Source organism: Gadus morhua, chromosome 5 (genome assembly GCF_902167405.1).
Source record: "Gadus morhua chromosome 5, gadMor3.0, whole genome shotgun sequence".
NCBI lineage: Eukaryota > Metazoa > Chordata > Actinopteri > Gadiformes > Gadidae > Gadus > Gadus morhua.
The window spans coordinates 6,086,603-6,110,600 of NC_044052.1; the positions used below are offsets into that span (position 1 = coordinate 6,086,603).

The 23,998-nt window shown below is 45.4% G+C and overlaps 1 protein-coding gene across 1 annotated transcript in view; it reads right to left on the reverse strand.

Moving 5' to 3' along the window:
- Positions 1-21,457, reverse strand: part of alk (ALK receptor tyrosine kinase) — a 278,727-nt gene extending 257,270 nt beyond the window's left edge. Inside the window, exon 1 of the mRNA XM_030357274.1 lies at positions 19,957-21,457. Within this exon, the coding sequence (XP_030213134.1) occupies positions 19,957-20,704 (748 nt within the window). The 5' untranslated portion in view covers positions 20,705-21,457. The remainder of the gene's footprint in view (positions 1-19,956) is intronic.
- Between the last annotated feature and the right edge of the window lie 2,541 nt (positions 21,458-23,998).

The window sequence follows — 23,998 nt, forward strand, 5'->3', positions numbered from 1 at the left end:
AAAGCGACTGTTGATCAAATTAAGACGTGATGTTGCTTGGTGACGGCCATTTACCATGTCCCATGTCCCACCCCCCCCCCCACTGTCATATTTTCCATTATATTTCTCTCGGTATTCATCAGTCATCTATTTCGAATTCATCCAATTATCTGATTACAGCTCGCGAAAGGCTGCCCTTTGCCATGCCTTTACATATCACCCTAAGACAACCTTGTCCAGTGGGCCTGGGGTTTGACAGTGGCAACTGTGATTGATACTACACTTGAGGAGACAAATGTGAGATCAATTTCCACAATCCTCCTCCTTCTCCTCCTTCTCCTCCATCACAGCCTCCTTTTACTTCCGTCAGACCGGATGGTGAATAATACAACTGCAGATCAATCAAGGGGCATTAGAAATAATTATTTCCTAACATTGACGACTCTGCCAGAGCTGTGGATAACACCTATTATAACTGTGGCCCATAATCCATAATTAAAGACCGGATGAATGTGATTTCAGGGGGAAAAAAAAGGTCACCATGAGCAAAATGCCAGCTTTTGTCACAAACCGCAATCAGCGCAAGCAAATGTTTTTCATATTGGGTTGAGAGGTGCTTTCTCTGCCCATTATCATCAAATTTGGGAATTGTCCATTTGGTTTCAAAAATTATTTTAGCGTTCGGTATTCGAGCAAGACAAGACACCAGAGCCCTGTTCCAGAAAGCCAATTTGGACCATCTATACTTAAAACCCAGTCCTTGTTCTGACCCCAGTACTCTGCACAGTCCGGTGGTGTCAGGCTTTGGTTCCCCAAGAGATGACTTCTATTCAAGACATTAGGGACACTGGTGGCGGGCAATAAAAGCCACTACCAATCAAGCACACACACACTACAGATGTGATTGATTGTGGATTACAACTGTGATTGCGACAGAGAGAGGCAATGCTCAATTTATCGGAGCCAGGCCAAGAGGTTGTGTGTGTTTTTGATTAAAATGAAAATATGTGAGTAACGGGTACATCCTTTAACATCAATGCTTGATAAACCAATCGTGTGCTCTAGTTAGCAAAATAAATAACAACATATCTCAAAGAGGTCTGGAAGCTTGTTTGTTGCGCAACAACACACACAACTTGAGCCTAGATAAGAAAATGAAAAAGAAAAATCGTACATCACAGAATAAAATGATGGCTAAACCCTGCATGCATGCAACACGAAAATACACGTATACTGCAGGGTTGTATATTTGAACTACTTCTAAAGAAGATGAGCCTCAGATGGTGTGTGCCTCGCTCCTGGTCTCCAGGTCATCCGTCAATCTGGATGCATGACCAGTGCAGTGCAAACGCAAACACATGAACGCATTGAGGCGTACTTACTATACCCTTGCGTGTACGCGCTCTCTCTCTCTACTCCAACAGCCTATGAACAACGATCTGTCTCTTCTTAAAAACATGAGATGGTCACGAGAACAACATGTTTCCACTGACCCTGGTGGAGAGATCGATGTTCTTAAAATATAAACACAGGGTAGGACTTATGGGATGTCTATGTACACACTGTTACCGGGCTTTGATCAAACGCAGCAACCGGACGAGAGGCTCTGATTACCAGGGGATAATCTCTGGTGTCCCGTGATCAATACAACACCAGCCATGAGCTTGTACACCTCTCTCTCTCTCTGTGTGTGTGTGTGTGTGTGTGTGTGTGTGTGTGTGTGTGTGTGTGTGTGTGTGTGTGTGTGTGTGTGTGTGTGTGTGTGTGTGTGTGTGTGTGTGTGTGTGTGTGTGTGTGTGTGTGTGTGTGTGTGTGAGATCAGACACAGCCAGGTGTGTCTGATCCCATGGACATGCAATGTGTGCCAGAAAGTCCTTTTCCTCATCCAGGTCATAACAAAGTGTTTGGTTTGGTTCACTGGAGGTAGCATGACCCTTTGACCTTGCTATTTTTAAACCAAACCATTGGTTAACGGCCTTAACGGCTGTGAATGCATAGGCATATGAGCACAAACACACATAAGCAAACACAAATGTGTACACGCAAAGATCTAAACGTGTTCATGTGCATATGCAAACACGCAGTCGTAAACATCCATGAAATACAAACAAACAGAAGCAGAAACAGATAAAAACAGTGTGCTCCTCTACAGTGCAAAGACACAGAGGGATGCACACACACACACACACACACACACACACACACACACACACACACACACACACACACACACACACACACACACACACACACACACACACACACACACACACACACACACACAGCAGAGATTCTCTTTGCATGGCTTTGATATCCTTCTCATGCTCTGTCTGGCAGAAGGAGGCATATCCCCATACTCTCTATTGCTCAGATTGACACTGAGCTACACACACATCCACAAACACACAGACACACTTAGACACACACATATTTAGCAATACATACACACTTAAGACACGCACACTTAAAAACCCACACACCTAGGCACTTGGTTAGGGTATGTAGACTGACATTCAGACAGACACATGTACACATTGCATACAATTTTTGCTACTTTCCATTGTATGCACAATGCTGCACATGCACACACAAACAAACACACACAAAATAATCCCCTTTATATACAAAAAAAGAATTTGCATCAACAAAGACCGATCATACCAGTTTGTCAAATGATTAACCTGTTTCATTTTAAAATGATGACACACAGATATGCGCGTGTGTCAGTCTGTGCTTCTATTTGTTTCAGGTCTGTGTGTGCTTATGGCATGCGTGTCTAGGTGAATGTTCATTTTCATGTGTGTGCGTGAGGTTCTGTTATCACCTATGAGGAAGTGGAAGAGGGGCTTGTTTAGTTGCCTTCACAACGTTGTCTCACAAGAGCTGGCAGACATAGAAATCAAACGCACCTTAAATCTCTCTGCCGAGGGGCTGTGTCGTAAAACAAACACACAACCTCCATTTAATGAAGAGATGACGGCATGTCCCCCAACCATCAAGTCGTAAAAGTGTACCCATTCCAGTTTATATGCACTGAGGATGGGACATTATTTGATTACGTTACGGAGGTATCTGAACCCATATCCCAGCACGAGCAGAATGGTCTTAGACTTGAACTTTGAAACTGCTATAAGTAGCAGTGCTACAAAGGCCATAGATCCACTGTATTAAATCCATTCTAATATAATAAACTCGTGTTATTTATGGGATGAAGTGTTTTTTTAAAACGCACTGAGCTTACAGATACGACCAATCAGGATACATTATGTGGCAGCTACAGACACTGTATATTCTCACTGGCGGAGATACGAATGAATGAATGGATCCTATCTGTTCTGGTCAATCAATGCAAGATCTAGCTTTGTTTCTCTGTCTCAAGACTCTCTCTATTAGATTATTGTTTAGCAAACAGTTCAAACAGTGGGGGGAGAGTACATGTTTGCTTGTGCAATCGTTTGCTTTCTACCTTTTGTGTGTGATCCAACTACCTACCTTTGTGTGTGATCTACCCCTTTTCCCTCTAATACTGTTTCACACTAATTGTTGAGTTATGTTTCAAATAGTCTTCTTGAGATTGGCTAATGAAACACACCTCCAGGACTAATCTGATTGGGGTGGCGTGTGTGTGTGTGTGTGTGTGTGTGTGTGTGTGTGTGTGTGTGTGTGTGTGTGTGTGTGTGTGTGTGTGTGTGTGTGTGTGTGTGTGTGTGTGTGTGTGTGTGTGTGTGTGTGCATGCCTGCCTGCATGTGGGTGTGTGTGTGTTATTGGAGTTCAGGGATGATATACTTGGGAGAAAATCCAAAATGGATTGCCTTTTAAACTCTTCCAAGCGGCCAGACAAAGGTACACAAGAGGAAGGTTGCCGTGTGTTTGCGTATAATCCATAGGGTATTACGGACTCTCCTCAAAACAAACTGAAATTGATCTAATCTTTGCCCAGAATCCGCGGTATACCTCTGGTCGTTGCGGAGGAGTATGTGACCTTCCATTCAATCTCTGCAGTGTTCCAAATGTACTCATCAGGCTATAATAGGGTGTGCTTACGTTACAACTGTACTGCGACGGGAACTTATTTCTGGCTCCGCTTGTGTTTTTTTTAATGGGTGATAAAACAAAGTGTTAAAGTGAGAAATAAAGTTAGTCAGAAATCATGCAGGACAGAGGCCTTTGCCGTGTGTATCAAAATTGAAAATGTAAGCTGTGGGGATTTAATTCAATGACCAGGGTCTTAACTGCATCTTGTGGCAATGTTCTTATATCCATCCATGCGTGCGTGGGTGCTCGCGTCGTGCTTGTGTCGTGCTTGTCACGTTTGATGAAACAGTCGGGCGGGGGCAGCAGAGGAACTAGTTTAATTCCACATGCAGGTGTCAGCAGGTGGCCACCACCCCCTGTCAGCTGTCACTGCAGCGCAGGGCCATGAACTGTCTCCAAGCCAAGCACATCTAGACACATTATTCTTCAGAATTGGATGATCCGCCTAAAACAGGCTTGTGCTACAGACATATACTACATTTAGTACATGTTCCCTTTGTGGAGCCTTGAACTGTGATTAACAATTATAATGTGGGCGGAATTCTGAAAACAGTGAATCCTTATTTTGTAATATAAAAAAATAAGGATCTGTTATGCCTTTATAAACCTGTCCAATACCGCCTTTGCTTTATGTTCTAGCATACAGTAGAAAGGCATATTTCAGTTGAAGAACTGTGTTCATATGATCCTAATTAATATGAATTATTAATAGTATAAATACTAACATATGAATACTTCATTAATATTGATACTAATATCAAGAGTCCCTGGGGATAGAAGGAGTAGGAACACAACCCTTTGCTGGTGTGTAATGTTGGGGTGGGGGCGCTCTGCCAACCAGCCCTGGCAACCTCATCGGGCACGAAGATGAAACCAGAGAGTGTGAGAGAGCGGGAAAGTTGTTGGTCTTTGGAGAGTTTAAAAGATGGTCGCACGCTCTGCGATTCAGCATCGTGAGTCGCGTTTCACAAGCACACACTTTTCACTGCAACTTTAGGGCTATAAATTCTTTAGTAGGTTGATGCAAAAGTGTGTAGAAAAATATGCAATAGCATATTATGACCAAAAATAAAACCAGTACATTGTAGATAGTGGGTGTGTGCCCTGTACGCTAGAGTGCTGCCTAAAGAGGTCGCCTATGATGGGGGACGATAAGGGACTGTACCATTTCAGTAAGAGGAACTAGGTATTACATTATACATATATATGTAATGCTGTCTTCATTGAAATAAGGACATTTCTAAGTAACCCCAAAATCTTGATTGGTAGTGTATATTATATATATATATATAATTTAGGTCCTGGTTATGTTCCTTTATTTAAAAAATAATGTCTGGTTCCTCTGCCAGTGATAGAGATACCAGAAGTCAGTTTATTGCTCAGGTTCTGCTAAAAACATTGATTTAATTAACGTTGTTAATACAAACCCCAATAATGTCGGTTCACCACAGCCTTGGTAGCTGGAATTATCTTGTTTACCACGAGCAACACGACCTCCGTTGACGCCACTCACTGTTTTTTGACAGTCACACTGTGCTGCAGATAGTGTCTGAACTCATGTTACCGTTTCACAAACAGAGGCCTAACAAGGCACACTCCCAGATACCACACACCTCGGGGGATGGGGGTGGAGGGAGTTACAGGAGGTATCCTGGTAATTGGGTCCTCAGCCAGAAGCGGCCCTGAAACACAAGGGCGATGAGCATTGCTTACAGCTCGCTATGGGTTCTTATTTATAATGCACGGGCACCAGTTGTCCATTCTAACAACGGAGGACGGTGGCTCTCGCTCAGAAACAGTCTCCTGCTTAAGTGAGTTGCAAGCCATAAATTATATTTACAGGACTAATAAATGACAAAAATTTACTTTCTCCATAACATTTTATAATCGTTACATATTGTTGCCATGTGGAGTTGTATAATGCTTAAGTTGTGGTCATTTACTGTGTGCAAGATGTGTGTGTGTGGGTGTGCTTTGTTTAAGTAGCTGCGTGTACATGTGTGTAGGTTGAGTGTGTGGTCATTTATGATTCACATACTCGTAATATACTTTATATATCCATTAATGACCAGAATAACTATGCTGTGATTAACATGTTGTTTATATAGCGGGTAACTTGCACTCGAGGAAAGGGAAAAACCATGGAACAATGTCAAGTACTAACCAGATAATATCAACACAAAAACACAAATCGATGTATTTGAAGGGATGTATTTGAATCGTTCTCTTATTAATTAACTTAGTTAAAGCCTTATAGAATGAATTAATGGACCAGGTAAAACACAGGTTCATGGTAATGGCCCTTGTTTGAATATAAAATGTGTTAAATTGATTTTATTCTGATCCACAGAATGCCTCAATGATTACTCAGCATCAAGCATTTATCGATTTCCTGCTAATTAAGAGTATACCTCCCTTAAGCAAAGCTGGGTATTTACAAGGTACCCGCGTCAAGATTATTACACATACACAATCTAGTACACACTTTTTCAAGCACCAATGTAACCTAAGTCAACTAACGCTCACCACATGTGTACCATTTATAATGAGGTATAGCTGCATTCCTGTAAGTAGCGACTTGTGCTTCACAGCTCACTTAAATAGGTTGGCTTTCATTAAATGCTTCTAGGAGCTGCAAAGCGAGTTCAGTTTTAGTGGGAGGCTCTGGAGGTTGAAGGAAAATTACATAATGTTAGATTATTTATTTTTCAGTGTTGGCTGTGGTTATTCGTCGATTATATTTCCACAGAGAGATTGAGGAAAAGCACTGAGCCACATCATTGCTTGTAAACTATGTGTGGGGCTTTACAACACACGGAAATGCGTGCAGGGTTCCCAACTGCATTTCTGTAAAAACAGAGCTGGTTTATTGAATTCTGGATGTTAGAGAAAAATATTACATGACCACCCCTCTCTCTCAAACACACACAAGATTGTTTGTGTGGAACCACATTTCCAACTGAGTCATCACATTCATACACAAAATACAGCATTTTTTAATCATCGACAAAACCCTTCCAAGAACGTACCACAGCATGCAAACGTCTGATGCAATCTAAAGTTATCTGCTGATATTACAAAGATAACCGAGGAGCCAACCTGACCCTTCCAGTGTTTGACCCCACTGACCTTTAAAAACACAAGTTAAAGACTCTTGACCGCCAAGAACTGTTCCCACGCACACACAGTAAATATCCAATCCTGGATAATCTGAATTCATGAAGGCTAGCATAAAATAGCCCTCTTTTCCCCGCAGGAAGTATATAGTGAATTAACGATAGGGTGGGCAGGTTTAAGCTGCACAGATGGGCCAAGACTGCTGCATATTATTAGGAGTTAGTAGTTATTGTCGTCATCAGCATAATCATCATGTTCATTATTTTAAAGTCATTAGATGCATGCATAGCAATTTGATCATTCCTTCCCTTGGGGTATATGTGGATAATCGTAAGCTGTTGTTCTCTTCTCTGCGTGTATATATTGTTTTTACAAATTTAGTGGGCACACGGGAGTTAGAATCGAGAAGCGGTGAGGGCTATTCTTGTGTTTCTCGTTGGCTTCATTCTCAGGAGCCCGTTCAAATAATATACAATATTTTAGAGGATGCAGTCTAGTTTACCTCATAATAATTATGTTTTCTATTAAACAACAAATGCCTGGCCCCAGACTGAGAAATTGCTATCCAGCTGTCAAATTAAACAGAGAATAGGTCATTGGAGCAGTATTTCCTGCATTAACATAGTGTGGAATAAGGCTGCTAATCCATATGTTAATAAGACCTTCATTTAAATATAAGGAGAGAAATGGGCTGCGCCGTGGTGAGGCGATGAAGATATTCCCAGACAAAAAGATCTCATCAAGATGTAAGTGCAGAGCTTAAGTCGTGGAGACGGGCAGCACTTGCCTATGAAAGACATTCCACTCAGAAATAATTCATTGTCGTGTTCCCGCAGAATCCCCTCCTCACCCCCCCCCCAATCCCCAAAAAAATGAATTTTAAGCACCGGCAGGTCACACAGTGGACAAGCGCCGGTTAATCACTTTAACGACCTCGTGAATGTTCCACACATGACCACCGGCTGAACTTTTGTCAATGAAAATCAGAATTCCTATTTTGACCGTCACTTTGCATTATTCTTATTCAAATTCGTGATATCATTATGGATATTTTACCCACTCCCAAAACCCCAGCAGCCTGTCAGCTCCGGATCCCTGCCATCATATCAGCGTTCCCGCCCCGTTGCCTGGACCACACGCAGGCACCCACACGCACGCCCGCGCAGCCGCGCGCTCTCTCTTTGCAGACTCTAAATGGGTTGCCCCGGCGGCGTCGCGGCAGCAGCAGCAGCAGCAGCGAGTGGGAGCCAGAGGACAGGCCTAACAGCCCCCTCGAGCGAGTTTATGACCTTTTAGCGATAAGAGCCTTGTCTTAGTGGCTGAAAAATGTACAAGGGAACCATGTAGAAGCCGCGGTCCTCCACTGTCGCTGAGACCTGCTTTAATCCACAACAATGGTACCCCGACGAGGAGGAAAAACTATTTAGGGCGGGGGGCTGGGGAGGGAGTGGGGAGGGGATAGCGGTCACATTGCACTCATTTGTGCAGCTAAGAGCCCACTTGAAGAGGCGATTAAGAAGTCCCCTGTGTGGGCCTACAAGATTTGCTTGCTCAGATGTAATCATCTAAAACCCAACCTTGTTGCACAGTGGTTGTCCGGCTATAAATAGGAATTCCGCGAAGGTAAACAATGGTTGAGGCAATGAGGAGACGAATACCAGGGCATTAAGGTATTACATTTACATTCTGGGCCTTTAGCAGACAGTTTTATCCAAAGCGACTTACAATATTTACCTTGTACGATGCAATAACTCAACTTAATGGCACAATGCTCTTTTTTTTCGCCATCATTTCCTGAATAATGCCTCACCTCATGTCCAATGAGACATCGTTATTATGTCATGTCGAGGAAAGGACTCAAATGACATATTTCACCTTCCCCCCGTCCGAATTACATTCGTCCCGGTTTCCTCCAGTAAAATTTCCCCCCTCCTACGTTCACAACATCGCCCACCAATTCACCTCAAGGTCCCCTGCGAATAACGAGTCCATATCCCCTTGGAAACATATTGACATTGTGACAAACCCCCACTCCATACATTGAGCAGATTTGTTTTTTCTTCATATCTCAAAGTGTGGCTGGGTCAGAAGCAAGGACCACTTCTAAGGATCACCGCACAGATCTCTGCCACTCGGTCCCTTGGCACCTGCGTCAGGCGCGGCTGTGTCAGGGAAGACGACGTGCTTGGCTTCTACATCGCTTTCTGTGTCTTATCCTTCTCTCACCCGAGGAGCTGATGGGAAAACTCTCATGTTAGGCTTTCAACACTTTAGGACTCAATGTACGGCGTCCACCGGGACTAAACCACCATAGTGCCATAACAGTGGTTTTGAATCAGAAACCTGCACTCCCTGTGGGATTTTCTTTTGGGGGGGGGAGACTGTATCTTTACGATCACATGAGTGCCAGGATTTGTTCTGAGGGATGTTACGAGCTCACCTTGCAGAGTGCCCGGTTATGAGTCCTTGTCATTGGATTCGTCCTTTAAAAGGAATCGGAAGACGACACCCACAGCTGTATTATGGATGGCCATAAACCAAAACAGTTTGAGTTACCTCAAATAGGCTTATGCTGAGACAAACCTGTTTCATTAAACAGAAAATAAAGAGGAAAATCTGCGAACAGCTTTAAGGCCACACTTTTTACCTCACTGAAAATCCAAGATGAAGCTTTAGAAGTCGATTACTCCCAATGTGGAAACTCAAAGTACTCCATTAAAGCCATGGAAGGCAATTTGGACAAACCAGCCAAAGTAAGCTCAACTTTGAAAGCATGCAACCGACAACATCTCTCCACTCTTGTTTTGCCTCCCTGCCAAGCCAGCCCCCCAAAAACACATAACTGGCTGGCCTAGCTTTAGCAATGTCTACCTAGCCTTGTGGAAGAATCCAGTCATGCTTAATGAGGGCACGGGCAGACTGCACGCAGGTAGTCAGGTAGGTAGGTAGACAGACAGGTGGGACATTCAATAGATTCCTACGAGCCTAATGAAAGTATTGGATGGGTTTGTGTTTTGGTCAAAGTATTTCATTTGATTGCTGTCATGATGTTTATAGAATTTCAAAAATATGGCAGAAAAAAGGTTTCTTAATTAAATTGCCTACCTTAGCTTCAAAGGTGAGTTGAAGAAATATCCAAAAAGAGTAATCCAACATGAAGATAATAAATCTCCCTCACAGGTCTCCATTAAACTAGGCCTGTAACGTAAACACAGTCTCTAATTTGGTTTTTCCGTGCTCCTCTCCTGTCCTAAACCAGACGGCCATCTTGGGACACTGTGCCTCCAAACAAAACTCAATTGTGGGTGTGGCCAAATTAACATACAATCACCTCCCACCAGCTTTCAATTACTCCCCTTTCCAAACACAACACAACTCAATTAGACATGGGAACAAACAACAGGCCGCAACATAATTGTTTGATGTTATTGGACATCACCAAAAGAAAAAGTCGGCAGTACATTTTAAAGAGTTAATTTTGCTTGTCATTAGGAAGTTATGTATAGCCCTTCCCAAACTGCAGTTTTTGCACAAAAGAAAACAAATACATTATGTTTGTTATGAAGCCAATTTCCCCTTGTGATTATTCATTCAACTCAACCAAGCCTATGCTGTTGGCATTCAGGCCCAAATCACTCTTTCACTAACAGGGCTTTTATCGAGAAACAAGAATAGCTCAACATGAAGCCAATGCAATCTATCTCTAATGGCCTCTTCCCTTCTGATGGCCGCAATGTTTAATCAGAGTAAGAGCTGGGCTTTAACCCGCAACTGGCAACATCCATTATCTTGGCCTTGGCTCGTCGTTTGTTTGTTTTCTCTTTTTTTTAAGGCAACCCTCAAAGCTAGCATACACTCATCACCAGTCACTGACGTGGCAGCACTGAGGTAGCAGGCGGCCAGAAATAAATTGATGGCAAATTCCACCAGAATTCCCTTTTCGACAGTTCTCTTTTTGCCACTTCAATGGCCGCTGTTGCCAAATATCCACGCCAGTCATCTATGTATGCGTTTATCAATATGGACAGGAAATCAATCGCATGGTTAAGCGTACCATCTGAAAGCCCCCTAGAGACCCACGCTCTACAACAGAACGCCGTAACCCAGTAAATATCCACCGTATTTCTCTGGCCTTACTACTTTTTTTCTGCGACTGCAGTACATTTTGCATGGCCAAATGGGATTGGTCATCCATCAGTAAATAATGGGTTGGAGTAGGTCAATAAAAGAAGTCCTTGCTGCAGACTTTTTACAATCTGACAGCTGGGCTGTGTCAGAGGGGAGCAAAAAAACAGTCCATTTAACCCTTTTTTTGTCGTTAGCCGTAGCAAGGGTTATTTCCCGCCAAATTGGGCTGTTTGTAAAGTGGGTAAGTGCCTTGTAGTCGCTCTGGACTCCCCTGACTGCATGGTCCCTACTCTGGGGTCACGGTGGGCCTGCCACGCTACGACCCCTTCACCTTGAACACAATCGTACATGCCATTCAAGCCTAATCACGCTAAAGCATTTCCTTTCGATCAGCGGTTCCCAAACGTTTATATATGTACCCCCTATGAAAATGTACATCCTACTGAGTACCCCCACATACGAGACCGAAACACCAATAGTTCCTGCTTTTTATTTGGATTTCAAACAGGTGCTCTGCACCTGAACTCACACAGCTGGTCCCAACAGCAGGGGCTTACTTTGTAGTTACAGCGCAATTTTCTGTTGCCCCTCTGTGTTTGGGCTGACCTTCATCACCAATTCATCCATCAACTCTTTTTTTCAAAAGGGAGCTATGAATGCTTATTTTACATAAGGCAACAAAGAGAAGAGTATGATAGGAATTGCATTTTTTCCTCTGTGCAAGAACATGAACAATGTTGCGATTGTTGGCCCTTGGTTATGAGTGAATTATTTATTATTTTCACACAATATTAACCCAAAGTTCAAAACTGTGTTGTTTGTCCCACCAAATATTTTCCAAGGTTTCGCTTTAAAAAAATATGAAAAAATGTGTTGGTTCACAACTAACCTAACTTTACTCTTCCTCACGAAGAAGGAAAACCTTTTGCCAACTTTTAGACAAAACGTCTCTGTTGTCATGGCAACGTCTATCAACGACTGAGAGCAAGCTGTGCAGACCTTTCAAAGAGTGAGTTTCCATTCATGGCTAAGCGAAAGAGGAGGGTTGTTACACTGTGCCGCATAGACTTGTTTTTGGTTCTGAGACCTCAGCCAGCCAAAGGACTGTTTGGGAAGGTAAATCACAGATTAATTTTAAGTACCCCTCTAGATCAATCCAAGTAGCCCCTGGGGGTAACCTGCGTACCCCACTTTGAGAACCGCTGCTTTAGATGAACTAACTCTGGTGTCACATCGCATCACAGGTCTGGTAAATTATATCTAAACCTGCACCTTGTAAGTTGTCCCATTAGCAATCTCTGATGGCTTGAGTTATAGCTAAAGTTATGGCTACATCATTTTCCTCAGGTGTGTGTGTGTGTGTGTGTGTGTGTGTGTGTGTGTGTGTGTGTGTGTGTGTGTGTGTGTGTGTGTGTCTGTGTGAGTGTGTGTGTGCGTGCGTGCGTGTGTGTGTGTGTGTGTGTGTGTGTGTGTGTGTGTGGGCGGGGGGGGATGTGGACCATTAACAAAAGTTCAATGATGGCTGAATCTCTTGAGCAACTTGCTAGTTCGAGTAAGGGGCAGCAGTAGAGAGGTTACATAGTGCAGGTTCCAATATTGACTTTGGACGTCGAAGGGGCTGTATTAAATCCTTGTGTTATGCTCGTGCTGTATGCCGATTAATTGCTTTATTTGACATGTTTCCGCTCGCTTTATTTTTTCCCCGCTCCTATGGTTCTTTAAACAGAGCGTCACACACTGTTTAAAGAACATTGCAAACTGTCCTCAAACCCATCACCTTCTGCAACCAAGCCTTGAAGGAGCTGCCATAGCTCCTGGGTGACAGGTATTTTGTTTTCCGTTGCGATGGAAGTACGACGCCAGATTTGCTTTTCTTATGGAAACTTGGGAGTCTGGCATCCTTTTTAATATCTTCTACATGACAGCAAACCGATTTCAGGTGTTTTGTGACATTCAACCAAGCAGAAATTACAGTAGATGTTTAGTGCGACGCAATCTCCGTAATCACATTGGCTGTGTGCCTCTACGCTCTCCCTGATACAACACAAAACGCTTATTTATAGCATGCATTCAATAATAATTAGCCCTTCCAGAAAATCCAATTTGATTGTAGCTGTGGTTGCCTCTCTCTCTAGACCCCCTCTGGGCACACTGGCTTTCTGTCAGGTATTGCGTTCAATGTGTTTAATAAGTAGCATGCACCATCCGAAGCTCAGTCGAGTTTTAATCCCAGAGAATTGCTTTAAAATGTAGAACGGAAAAGGGAAATCGTTCTCTTTGATTGGACGTAATGAAAGAGCGATGCTCCCTGACTAGCTGACTCCCTGATTGTCAGTAGCACCCGTGGGTGCGCGCATCCCCCCCACCCAAGGTCACGCGGGTGGTTTTCTTGTCTACAAATCCTTGTGTTGAAGGAACTGAAGGGCGTGTGCAGCCAAGCAGCCGCTGTTCTCCTTGGGTTTGCAGTGAATAATTCCCCTCGAAAATAAAGCGTGAGGTAGTGTCTTATCTCCAGGCCACTGGCAGGTCAGCAGAAGCTGTAGGCGGACAGGGAGATGAGCGCTGCAGTGATATCGACAGCCGGCGCTGGCCATTGAATAGAGGGCTTTCTCCAGCCAGTGTGATGCTCTTTTACAGCTAATTGCCTCTTTTTTTTTACTCAGCAGTACCACCAGCAAAAGCGCAGACGTTGTTAGAGAGTGTAGAAGAGTGGGTGTGTGTGTGGGTGTGTATGGTTGTGTGTGTGCGTGTGTGTGTGACTGTGCCTTTGCCTTTGCCTGTATGAAAGAGAGAGAGAGAGGCCGACAAACAGAGAGCCAACAAGAAATAGCCAGCGGGGGCGAGTGTGTGTGTGTGTGTGTGTGTGTGTGTGTGTGTGTGTGTGTGTGTTTGTGTGTATGCGCGTGATGTCCATGTGTCGTATCCGAATATGTCTGCAGTTGCATTCTCGTGTGCACGCGTTTTTCATGACGTGCAAAATAACGGCCAGTGGCTTCCTTTAATGAACTTTGTGCCAACGCGCAGTGCCACACAAGGTCCTGCCAAAGTCAACCAGTTGGCAGACTGCAGAATGGTCTCGCTACACATTTTCGCTGTTAGTTTTGTTCAGTTTTCTGCCTCTCTTGTTTAATGTCTTGCTGTGCTGAGGAGGCCGCTAGCTGCCGGCTCCATCCAGCTCTCTGTGTTCCAGAAGGACCGAGGACAGGAAGTCAGGAGGAGGGTACAGCCAAGAGGAGGAGGAGGAGGAGAAGGAGGATGTGTGGTGTCGCCTGAAAGCACCCCAGTGCTCCCTAGTGGACGCACGCACATACACAACCATACGTGCAGAAACACCCACACCCACACGCACGCACGCACACACACACACACACACACACACACACACACACACACACACACACACACACACACACACACACACACACACACGCAGACAAACGCACACACATGCACAAACACATGCATGTAGACCCACAGACACTCTCGCTTTCACACCCAGAAAGTTAACACCTATAATAGCTCTTTAAAGCTCAAAAGCAATAAATGCACTGAGTCCTTCCTCTTATTCCAGGAGGATGGACTCCTATTCAAGGAGTTACCAGATTCATCCCATAGAGACAATGAATGGACACTTCCCTCAATTCTCTCTGTCTCTACTATGCCCCTATCTTTCAAACGTGTATTGAGGGGGTTTCCAATAAATTGTCGACCCTTTCCCAAACCGTCGCCTTCACCGTCCATCCCCCCCCTCCCCCAACCCGACCCCCGCAACCTGTGCATCCGCCGTCCTATGTGAGACGCTGAACAGCCTAAACGGCCTGCTAATAAAAACAGACCTGGCATTTCGGGGAGATTGATAAAGGTGCTTATGTGCTCAACTCCCTGGCCACATGAACGCCTGTGGGTAGTGGAAAATGCCCACAAAAACAACACACACACAAACACACACAAAACACCTCTTACCATGACAAATCATGCCCCATTAGGTAGGGTTTCAATTTCTCTTCTGGGGGGGGGGGGGGGTGGTCTGTCATAAGGGGGCTTCGAGCCTGGGCTCCATGACAATCCCATTACATCATAAAGGAGTGCTGCAGGAAGTGGCTTGATGGAGCGCCACGCGGCCCGCCATGGCGCCGCAGCCTCGTCGTGACAACGCGTCGTTATTTCCGTCCGCAGTGACTCAAAGCACTTTTTGGGATCCTGTCCCTCTTGCGTTGAAAATCCAAGGCTTCTTTTGTTAGCCGGTATGGGATGAAACAACCCAAGCAAGATGGCCAGCTGTTGGGTAGCGGTGAAAAAAAAGTCTGACCGTGTCTGTGAAGGCGGTATCTCACATCAGAGAGCCCAAATCCTATTAGGTTATTAGAATAGTGATAACGAACAGCTTAATTGCAGGGAGACGAAACCAAAAAGATTAGCGGTACAAAGCTGTAGGAACCTCTTTAGTTTTCTAGAGCATTGCTTTGAACAGCCATCTCACATGGCGTGTGATTAGAAGACGCAATCTTATATCCGATCACACTCGATAATCACGTCAAGTGGTGAACCCCCCCCCCCCCCCGATTACCCCAAAAATATAATTTGGCAATGCGCAACATCGTTGAGCATAAGTAGGTCAACACCACGTGTCACAGTGCTTCAAATGTCGAGCACACACACACACACACACACACACACTGTAAGTAACTGTTTAGCTAAACCCCCGGTACCCGAGACCCATTCGCTTCACCATTAATCAAAAAGAAACGTAAACAAACCGGAGAGGCTATAGAGAGAGGTACGACGAAAAAGCTGCATACTAAGTAGGGGATGAATACAGGAAAACATGGGCAAAGTCACCCTAGGTCTGACTTATTTCCATAACGGTGACACCAGCATTAACTACAACCTGGTGGACTCATTAATATGTCTAACGGCTTCTTTCTCTTCATCAGTCGCCATATCAGTATTTACCCACACGCTGCCTACCTCATGGAACGACGCCTGCAGAAAGCCAACAGGGCGACACATTGGTGCCACGAAGTGTGTGATATGGCCGCCGGCGGAATGTTAATGGGGAGGAGGTGGGGCCTTTGTATCTGCGAGGGGAGGAGTAGTCTCTCCACCCCAAAGAATGGTGGCTCCATCTCTTATGAGTTGAGACAAATGAGCTGTCGGACCACCCTGGCAGTATCCCTGCGGCATCCTGACCGCCACAGATGAACCGCTGCAGGTTCAAGGGGACAGCCTCATTTGAATGCATTCACTTTTTATTCATTTGAGCAGTTGCGCGAGACATAGGTGTCATGTCATGGAATGTTGCAAATTGTTCGCCACTGCTCAGCCACTCAGATCACCGCGGTGACCCGAAGGTGGCGCACATCAGATTTTGAAGGAGTGGGGTGGCTCTCTGGCTGAACCCCACGAGTGCACTCACCGTGCGGGTCGTACACCTTGTCGCGACGCAGGGTAAATCACCACATGGGGTCCAATGCTACATGTCATTCCCTCTAATCGCCAACCTGCTTTCCTGTCTCTCTTCACTGTCCCGTCCATAAAAGCTGCAAAATAAGCCAATTCAATAAAAGGGCAATGCTGAGTATAAACTCAGCACGCGTTAGTTTTAATAGTAGAAGCTGAAATAGCTCTGCCGGGTCAGGCTGAGCTATATTTGAACAAAATGCAGAAAAAACAAAAACCCCACGGAAACGTTTCAAGTGTTGGATGTTAATCTATCGATGATGTACTACGCCAATGCTAAGCCGGAATGAATCCATTAAGGCGCCCCAAACTATAAAATATTCGGATAAATTGTATCCCGCACTGCACCCACAGGCAAGACAAGAAAGCATAAACAAGAAGTCAGCGACTAGTTCCCCTATAGTACTCCCACTTTGCTTGTGATGGGCAACAAATGCAGATTTCAAACCCAGTATGGATCGCAGCTCCCAAGCGACGCTGTCATGGCTGACATTGAGACATGTTGGAATGATGATGACTATGTCCGGGGTACGACTTGATCGACAGGGAAAAAGCCCTCGGGGTTACGGCAGTTGAAGGGGGGGTGCATGTAATCTGGGTGGCTCCTGGAGACCCGATTGATTATTGAAATACATAAATAATGAAGTGGCATGTCGTTCGGACTGGGCCATCGATTTCGCCATTAGCGACTGATTGATGCACGCTTTAAATGTCAGCCATCGATTGATCGCCCGCAGTCGTCACAGCTCATACTTTGGACACCGTTGTCATCTTCATGTCGTGTCGCGGTTGCCTTCGCGACCGACAAAGAGAGGAGGCCAACAGGAGGGCAAAATCGTGTCACTCCTAGCTGAACTTTGAACAACTTTAACTTCGACCGAGGACAACAACAAGTGTGCTGGGTTGACGAGCGGCGCCGGGGAGGGAAGATGGAATATCAAGAGCAAATGTTTTGCTAAGGATAAAATGCTAGCCTTATCGTGCAGGGCTCCACCACAGTACCGACTGCAAACAAAGTCCTATAGGCGTTCCAGGGTGAAAGTTAATATGCCCAGAACTATCTTCCTCCCCCTTCCGTTGACTGAACTTTCCAAATATTTACCTTTCAGGTCGAACATTCAAGCTGGGATTTAGTTGTGAGCCTTTTGGGGGGAACTCCTAAAGTCCACGCAGTCAAACTAGTCTACCTTTCCATGAAAGTAAAAAGGAAAGTACCCCATGCCATGCGTTTACTCAGCAACAATTTGCCCCCTTTTTTTTTAGCTCCAGTGCTGAAAACAGCCACAACATTAAAGACAACCTTTTGCCCGTCAGCCCACTGCCGTCTGAGAGCCTGTTTTGCTAATGGTGCGGACTGCTCACGACCACACACACTGGCCTGGCCGCGGTGGTTAGCGTTAGCAGGGGCCCGCTGTAGCGCTGGGTTAGCAGGGAGCGGGCTAATGATGCGGACCCAGTAACGATCCTCCGGTAGCCATATATAAACCTGCCCGCTGAACATAACCGGGGTTAATAAAGTGTGGGTCAACTCTTTAGCGCACCTGCCTGCCTCTCGACGGCTCTGTTATTCCCATGTGCATTCCTAGTTTTTATTAACGGTATCTGAACTCCATTGCTCACCCTGTTGAGGGCAATGTGCAGCGTTGCGATTCTATTGTGTGTACAGCAATGCATTTAATGAGCATACAATAGCTGTAGCCTTAGGGATAGATGAGAAGTTTCCACAAGAACTGAATGAATACATTTATTAATACGATTTTGCTTCTGAGTACGCGTGTGAGAATATGTGTTTGTATTTGTGTGTGTGGGTGTGTTTTTGTATTTGTGTGTGTGTGTGTGTGTGTGTGTGTGTGTGTGTGTGTGTGTGTGTGTGTGTGTGTGTGTGTGTGTGTGTGTGTGTGTGTGTGTGTGTGTGTGTGTGTGTGTGTGTTGTGTGGGTGTGTGTGTGCCGGGGTTGTGTGATCCATGATTCATGTGAGAATACAATGGGACAGTGATGGGAGAGAGTGGGTGTGAGGGAGGGGAGGGGAAGGGACTGACGCGCGCATCCTATCAGTTTCGTGAGATCAGATTTGGCGCGTCTGACAGGTTTCCGTTGGTACATCGTCTGCCTCTCCCAGCCTCCCTCATCAAAGTGATTAAGCAATTACCCTGATTGTGCCGCCGCTAAGAGGAGCGAAGGGGAGACCCCCCTTCCTCCTCAGCTCCCCCACCTTCCTCCTCCCCCCTTGAGTATTGAGTGCTAAAGCTTTCTGGGAGATAACCGCTTCATTTGTGCTTCATCAAAACAAACCCTCTCTCTCTCTCTCTCCATCTCCCTCTCCCTCTCTCTCCCCCCCACTGTCTAGTCTCTGCAGCCTGCGTTCCTCTCCCTCTGTCGGTGAGCAACAGACAGACAACAGCCCGGGGGGATTCAACCAAGGAGGTACACCTGGGGAGGAATACACAGAGGTTATCCAGGTTTCAAGGGCCTCCTCAGGGCCCCTCTTACCCTATATTTAGACCCACTTGTAGAGGTCTTGTCACAAACTTTTTCTCAATAACAAATTAGTCTGTCATCGGGTGACGTGGCCTCTCGTGAATATCCCTCTGGTCTGATAATGAAGGTGTCATTAGGCTATATCACAACTTTGAAAAGGTATGCAGCCGGATTGAGCTTTCCAGTTTTGCAGCCCTCAAGTCCATTTATCTGAGATCTTCTCAAAATGTCTTCACATCGAAGAAGATTATTCCGCTTTGGTTAATTTCAAATTCAACAAAACCTAGTTTATCAGATCATATTTCATCAAAGTGAAATCCAAATACCATTACGTGTGTGTGTGTGTGTGTGTGTGTGTGTGTGTGTGTGTGTGTGTGTGTGTGTGTGTGTGTGTGTGTGTGTGTGTGTGTGTGTGTGTGTGTTTGTGCGTGTGTGTGTGCGTGTGTGTGTAAGTGTTTGCCTGCGTGTGTATGAGCAAGTGTGTCTCCGTGTCGATGTGTGTGCATGTGTGTGCCTGTGGTTACGTGCGTGTGTGTGTCAAATAGAAAAAAGAGACAGCCTGCGTGCGTGATAGCATTTGCATGCAGACGCCGGTCTATGAGATGGAAGTCTCGAAAAGAGAGAGAAAGTGGAGGAGAGAAACAGCTTGAGGCCTGGGGGGGGGGGGGGGGGGGGGGGGGGGGGGGGGTAACTGACTGACAGAGAGACTGACAGACAGACAAACGGAGGCTGATATAAAGGAGATCAGTGAACTTACCCCGAGAGGCTATCTGAAGAAAGAGGCGTGGGTCCGCAGCCCGTATAGCCGCGGTGTATTTGTCCTCCATCCCGGGGACCTGGGCTCTTTTCTCGGGCATGAGCCGAACCCTGAGCCGGCCCCCTTCCGCTCCGAGCCACCACTCAAGGATAGATGTCAGGTCCATTTCCAAAGTAAATACGGGGGCATCCTCGTAGACCAACAGTCCGCCGCATCCCGTCCTCACCACATCCTCCCCTATTTCCACCACGACTTGGTTCGATTTTCGGCTGGCTTTAGTCAAGCCCAGACTCAGAACTTTGGACAGCGGCCGCGTGCTGACGTGAGGCGGGAGCCTACCGGCGGTGGACGCGTTCGCGCCAGCCGTCTCAACCGCGGCCAACTTCGAGTCCGCAAAAGTTGATATTGTCTTTTGCAAAGGTATGCAATGCATCTGCAAGTTGGCACGCACAGTATAGCAGCCATTAAAAGTCAGACAATCCCCGTTCAGCGGTCTTTTGATGAACTCGCTCAGATAATTGCGCAGCAGAGAAGGCACCGCAAAATCCACTGCCAGGTTTCTTCTCTTTTGCCTGGAACTTATTGTTTGATTCATATCCCTTTTGCCACCACCGGCGTCCACACTGGTGTTGCCCGAGCCCGTCGTAGGGGCATCGAACCCGTTGGTGGTCCTTGGCCACTGCGCGCAATGCAGCTCCGCCAAAAATGCCGCAGACCAAACGAACAAAAACAATATCCTGATCTTCATGCTTCAAAATGGGTATGTTCCTCTTCAGGGGGAATCCTAGCTCCAAGTGTATCGCTCGCCACGGTCACCTATGGCGCGTCCAGAACGGCTTCCCAAATCAAACCGCGAATCGATGATGCTGCGGGTCCCGATCCTCTGCGCCGGTGCGCACCCGCGGCAAGATGAGGAGGAGGAGTAGGTTTTGGGTTCACATTTGGTTTTCGGCAAATTTCTCTGTCCTCGTCCTCTTTCTCTTGGATCTCAGAATCCAGACCTGTGCTCCAGAATCCCCCTCGCTCCTGAATCAGACGCCTCCCTTCTCCGGGACAGTGATTGATATGCCGGTGGGGTCCGCACCGGTGGCTCTAAAAAGACTCCTTGTCTCCTGGTGTCCGCTGGCGGCTCTCTCTCTGCAATCAGATCGCACTATCGCAGCGACTTACCCCTTGACTCCAGATTCATGGAGGGATAGTTTTGACCGTCAGCTCCACATCTTCAGTTCAACTTTCTTTTCAACGAGTGTTGGTGAAAGCTTTGGTTCAATAAAAGCAAAGCAAAGGAAAAACTCGGGGGTGGCTCGATCTGGAAGAACGCGTAATCGTTTGGTGCGATGTGATCCGGTGGAGGGTCGTTTCGTCGTCGCTGTCGTCGCCTGTTGAGCTCATTTACATTCACGTTTGACGTCAATAAAAGCCTTTATTTCCCTTCTTTCGAATCCCAAGCGAGGAGCCAACAGAACATCGACGGCACGAGCCGTTTGCGTTATGGGCACCAGTCAGTGAGTGAGTGAGTGAGTGTGCATGCGTGCGTGAGTGGGCGCGTGTGTATTTGGGTGTTTGTGTGCGTGTGTACGTGTGTACGTGTGTACGTGTGTGTGTGTGTGTGTGTGTGTGTGTGTGTGTGTGTGTGTGTGTGTGTGTGTGTGTGTGTGTGTGTGTGTGTGAGACGGATGTGTGTGTGTGTGTGTGTGTGTGTGTGTGTGTGTGTGTGTGTGTGTGTGTGTGTGTGTGTGTGTGTGTCTGTGTGCGTGTGCTTGTGTGTGCTTTTGTGTGTGTGTGTGTGTGTGTGTGTGTGTGTGTGTGTGTGTGTGTGTGTGTGTGTGTGTGTGTGTGTGTGTGTGTGTGTGTGTGTGTGTGTGTGTGTGAGAGCGTGTGTTGCTTCAGTGTGGCCATGGAACCGCCTGCATCTTTTTCAAATGAGAGATTCTTCTTTCACTAAAGATGCATATCCAGTTGAAGCCTCGGCTTTGTTTCGTGATTTTTTGGTACCCAAAGCCTTTGTTACGAGGACGATTAAATATCGAGTGTCTTCGGTTTGACAATGTTTTACTTAAGAACAGTCATTACGTTGAATAGTGCACACACAAAGACGCAACCATATACATACTCTCTCACACACACGCACACACACACACACACACACACACACACACACACACACACACACACACACACACACACACACACACACACACACACACACACACACACACACACACACACACAACCATATACATACTCTCTCTCTCACACACACACACACACACACACACACACACACACACACACACACACACACACACACACACACACACACACACACACACACACACACACACACACACACACACGGTTCTCCCTCTCTTGATATTCTTTCTTTCTTTTGACCGCTCTCTATGGCGTTTTCTCTCTCTCTCGTCAGCTTTACGAATGAATAAGTATCTGCTGCATGACGAACATTGAAATGACTGTTATGAAGTTACACAATACGTCCGCCAGATGGCGATATTATACACGTCTCACAGTAAGCAAGTTCCTAATTCATAATTTCCTGTGGTACTATGACAAATCCATTAATGGTCTCATTGAGCGATGCCATTAGAGAGTTATCAGTCCTCTCAAACATTCATGCATTTCAACATTTCTATTTTTACTTTAGTCTAAGAATCAGCAATTTTACGCATTACATAATGAACAATTAGGCCAAGCGTTATGATATACAGTCACACAGGGTTAGCAACCTAATGACTCTAAATGAGTGACAGCAAATCCGGGGGGCAGAGCAGATCATCCAGAAGCTTGTTTTGATAGCTTTTTCCATTCTGGACTCTCTTTAGTGCTCTTGAGCAAGAAGCTGGACCCCTTAAGGCTTTCCGATGGGCTGCTTCTGACATCGCATTGTCTTCATCCACTCTGTGTGTGTGTGTGTGTGTGTGTGTGTGTGTGTGTGTGTGTGTGTGTGTGTGTGTGTGTGTGTGTGTGTGTGTGTGTGTGTGTGTGTGTGTGTGTGTGTGTGTGTGTGTGTGCGTGCGTGCGTGCGTGCGTGCGTGCGTGTGTGTAATAATGATACTTTACATTCTATGTACTAGTGGAGGGGTGAGCACAAGGCACTGGGGGGAGAAAAGACCATACAAATATATTCAGTTCAAAATGCCTTTATCACAATGCATCACAAAACATAATGGAGTTTTTGGTGCAAATCAACAGTCTCTGTTGGTTACCCGACAGAACCAAACACCTTGTTTACCTTTTATGTACCTTGGGTATACCTTGTGTATGCCTTGTAAACACGTTCAGGTATAGGGTCTACTGTACTATGTGCTGGTTAATACAATTATTACAATCACTATTTGCAGGGCCGGCCCAAGCCTTTCGGGGGCCCTAAGCAGAATTTGATATTGGGGCCCCCCCTCCCACCTAGAGGAGTCATTTGCGCTCGACGATTATTGACAAAAATGTCACACTACAATGATTTGACAATGAATTAATTGACATTATCAATTGTATTAATACTGAATTACGTAGATGTGATTTCCTGTATTTTTCATATGGCCAGCTGGAGAAGGGAAACACCTAAATTTAAGCATATTCATAGCATTTTGCTTTTTGACTTATTGAGATGGTGACTTGGGCTTGGGCTTCAGTGCCCCTTGACCTCTTGGGCCTGGAAGGCTCATTCAGTTGCTCTCATGCCAAAAATATTCTAGACTTTTGTCCCTTGATAGACCCCTGTATTATTATAGTCGTTATTTACACCAAAACAGTCACCTTTTAACCTTAGAGGGCACTTAGATCACAGATTTATTTTAAACTTTCATATTCAAAGTGAAGCATCAAGTGTGGTTTACTGAAGTTAAATTGTAAAATAATTAAATACAACAGCATTTGTATTTTTTTTTAAAGTATCAGTTTAATAAAAAGATCTTTCAACAGATTTGTAAATGTGCAATCTTAAACTGAAATCAAAATACACAAACATTAATATTATCAAAAATAACATTAAAAAATAAAAAATAAATAATGATAGTGCCTCTGT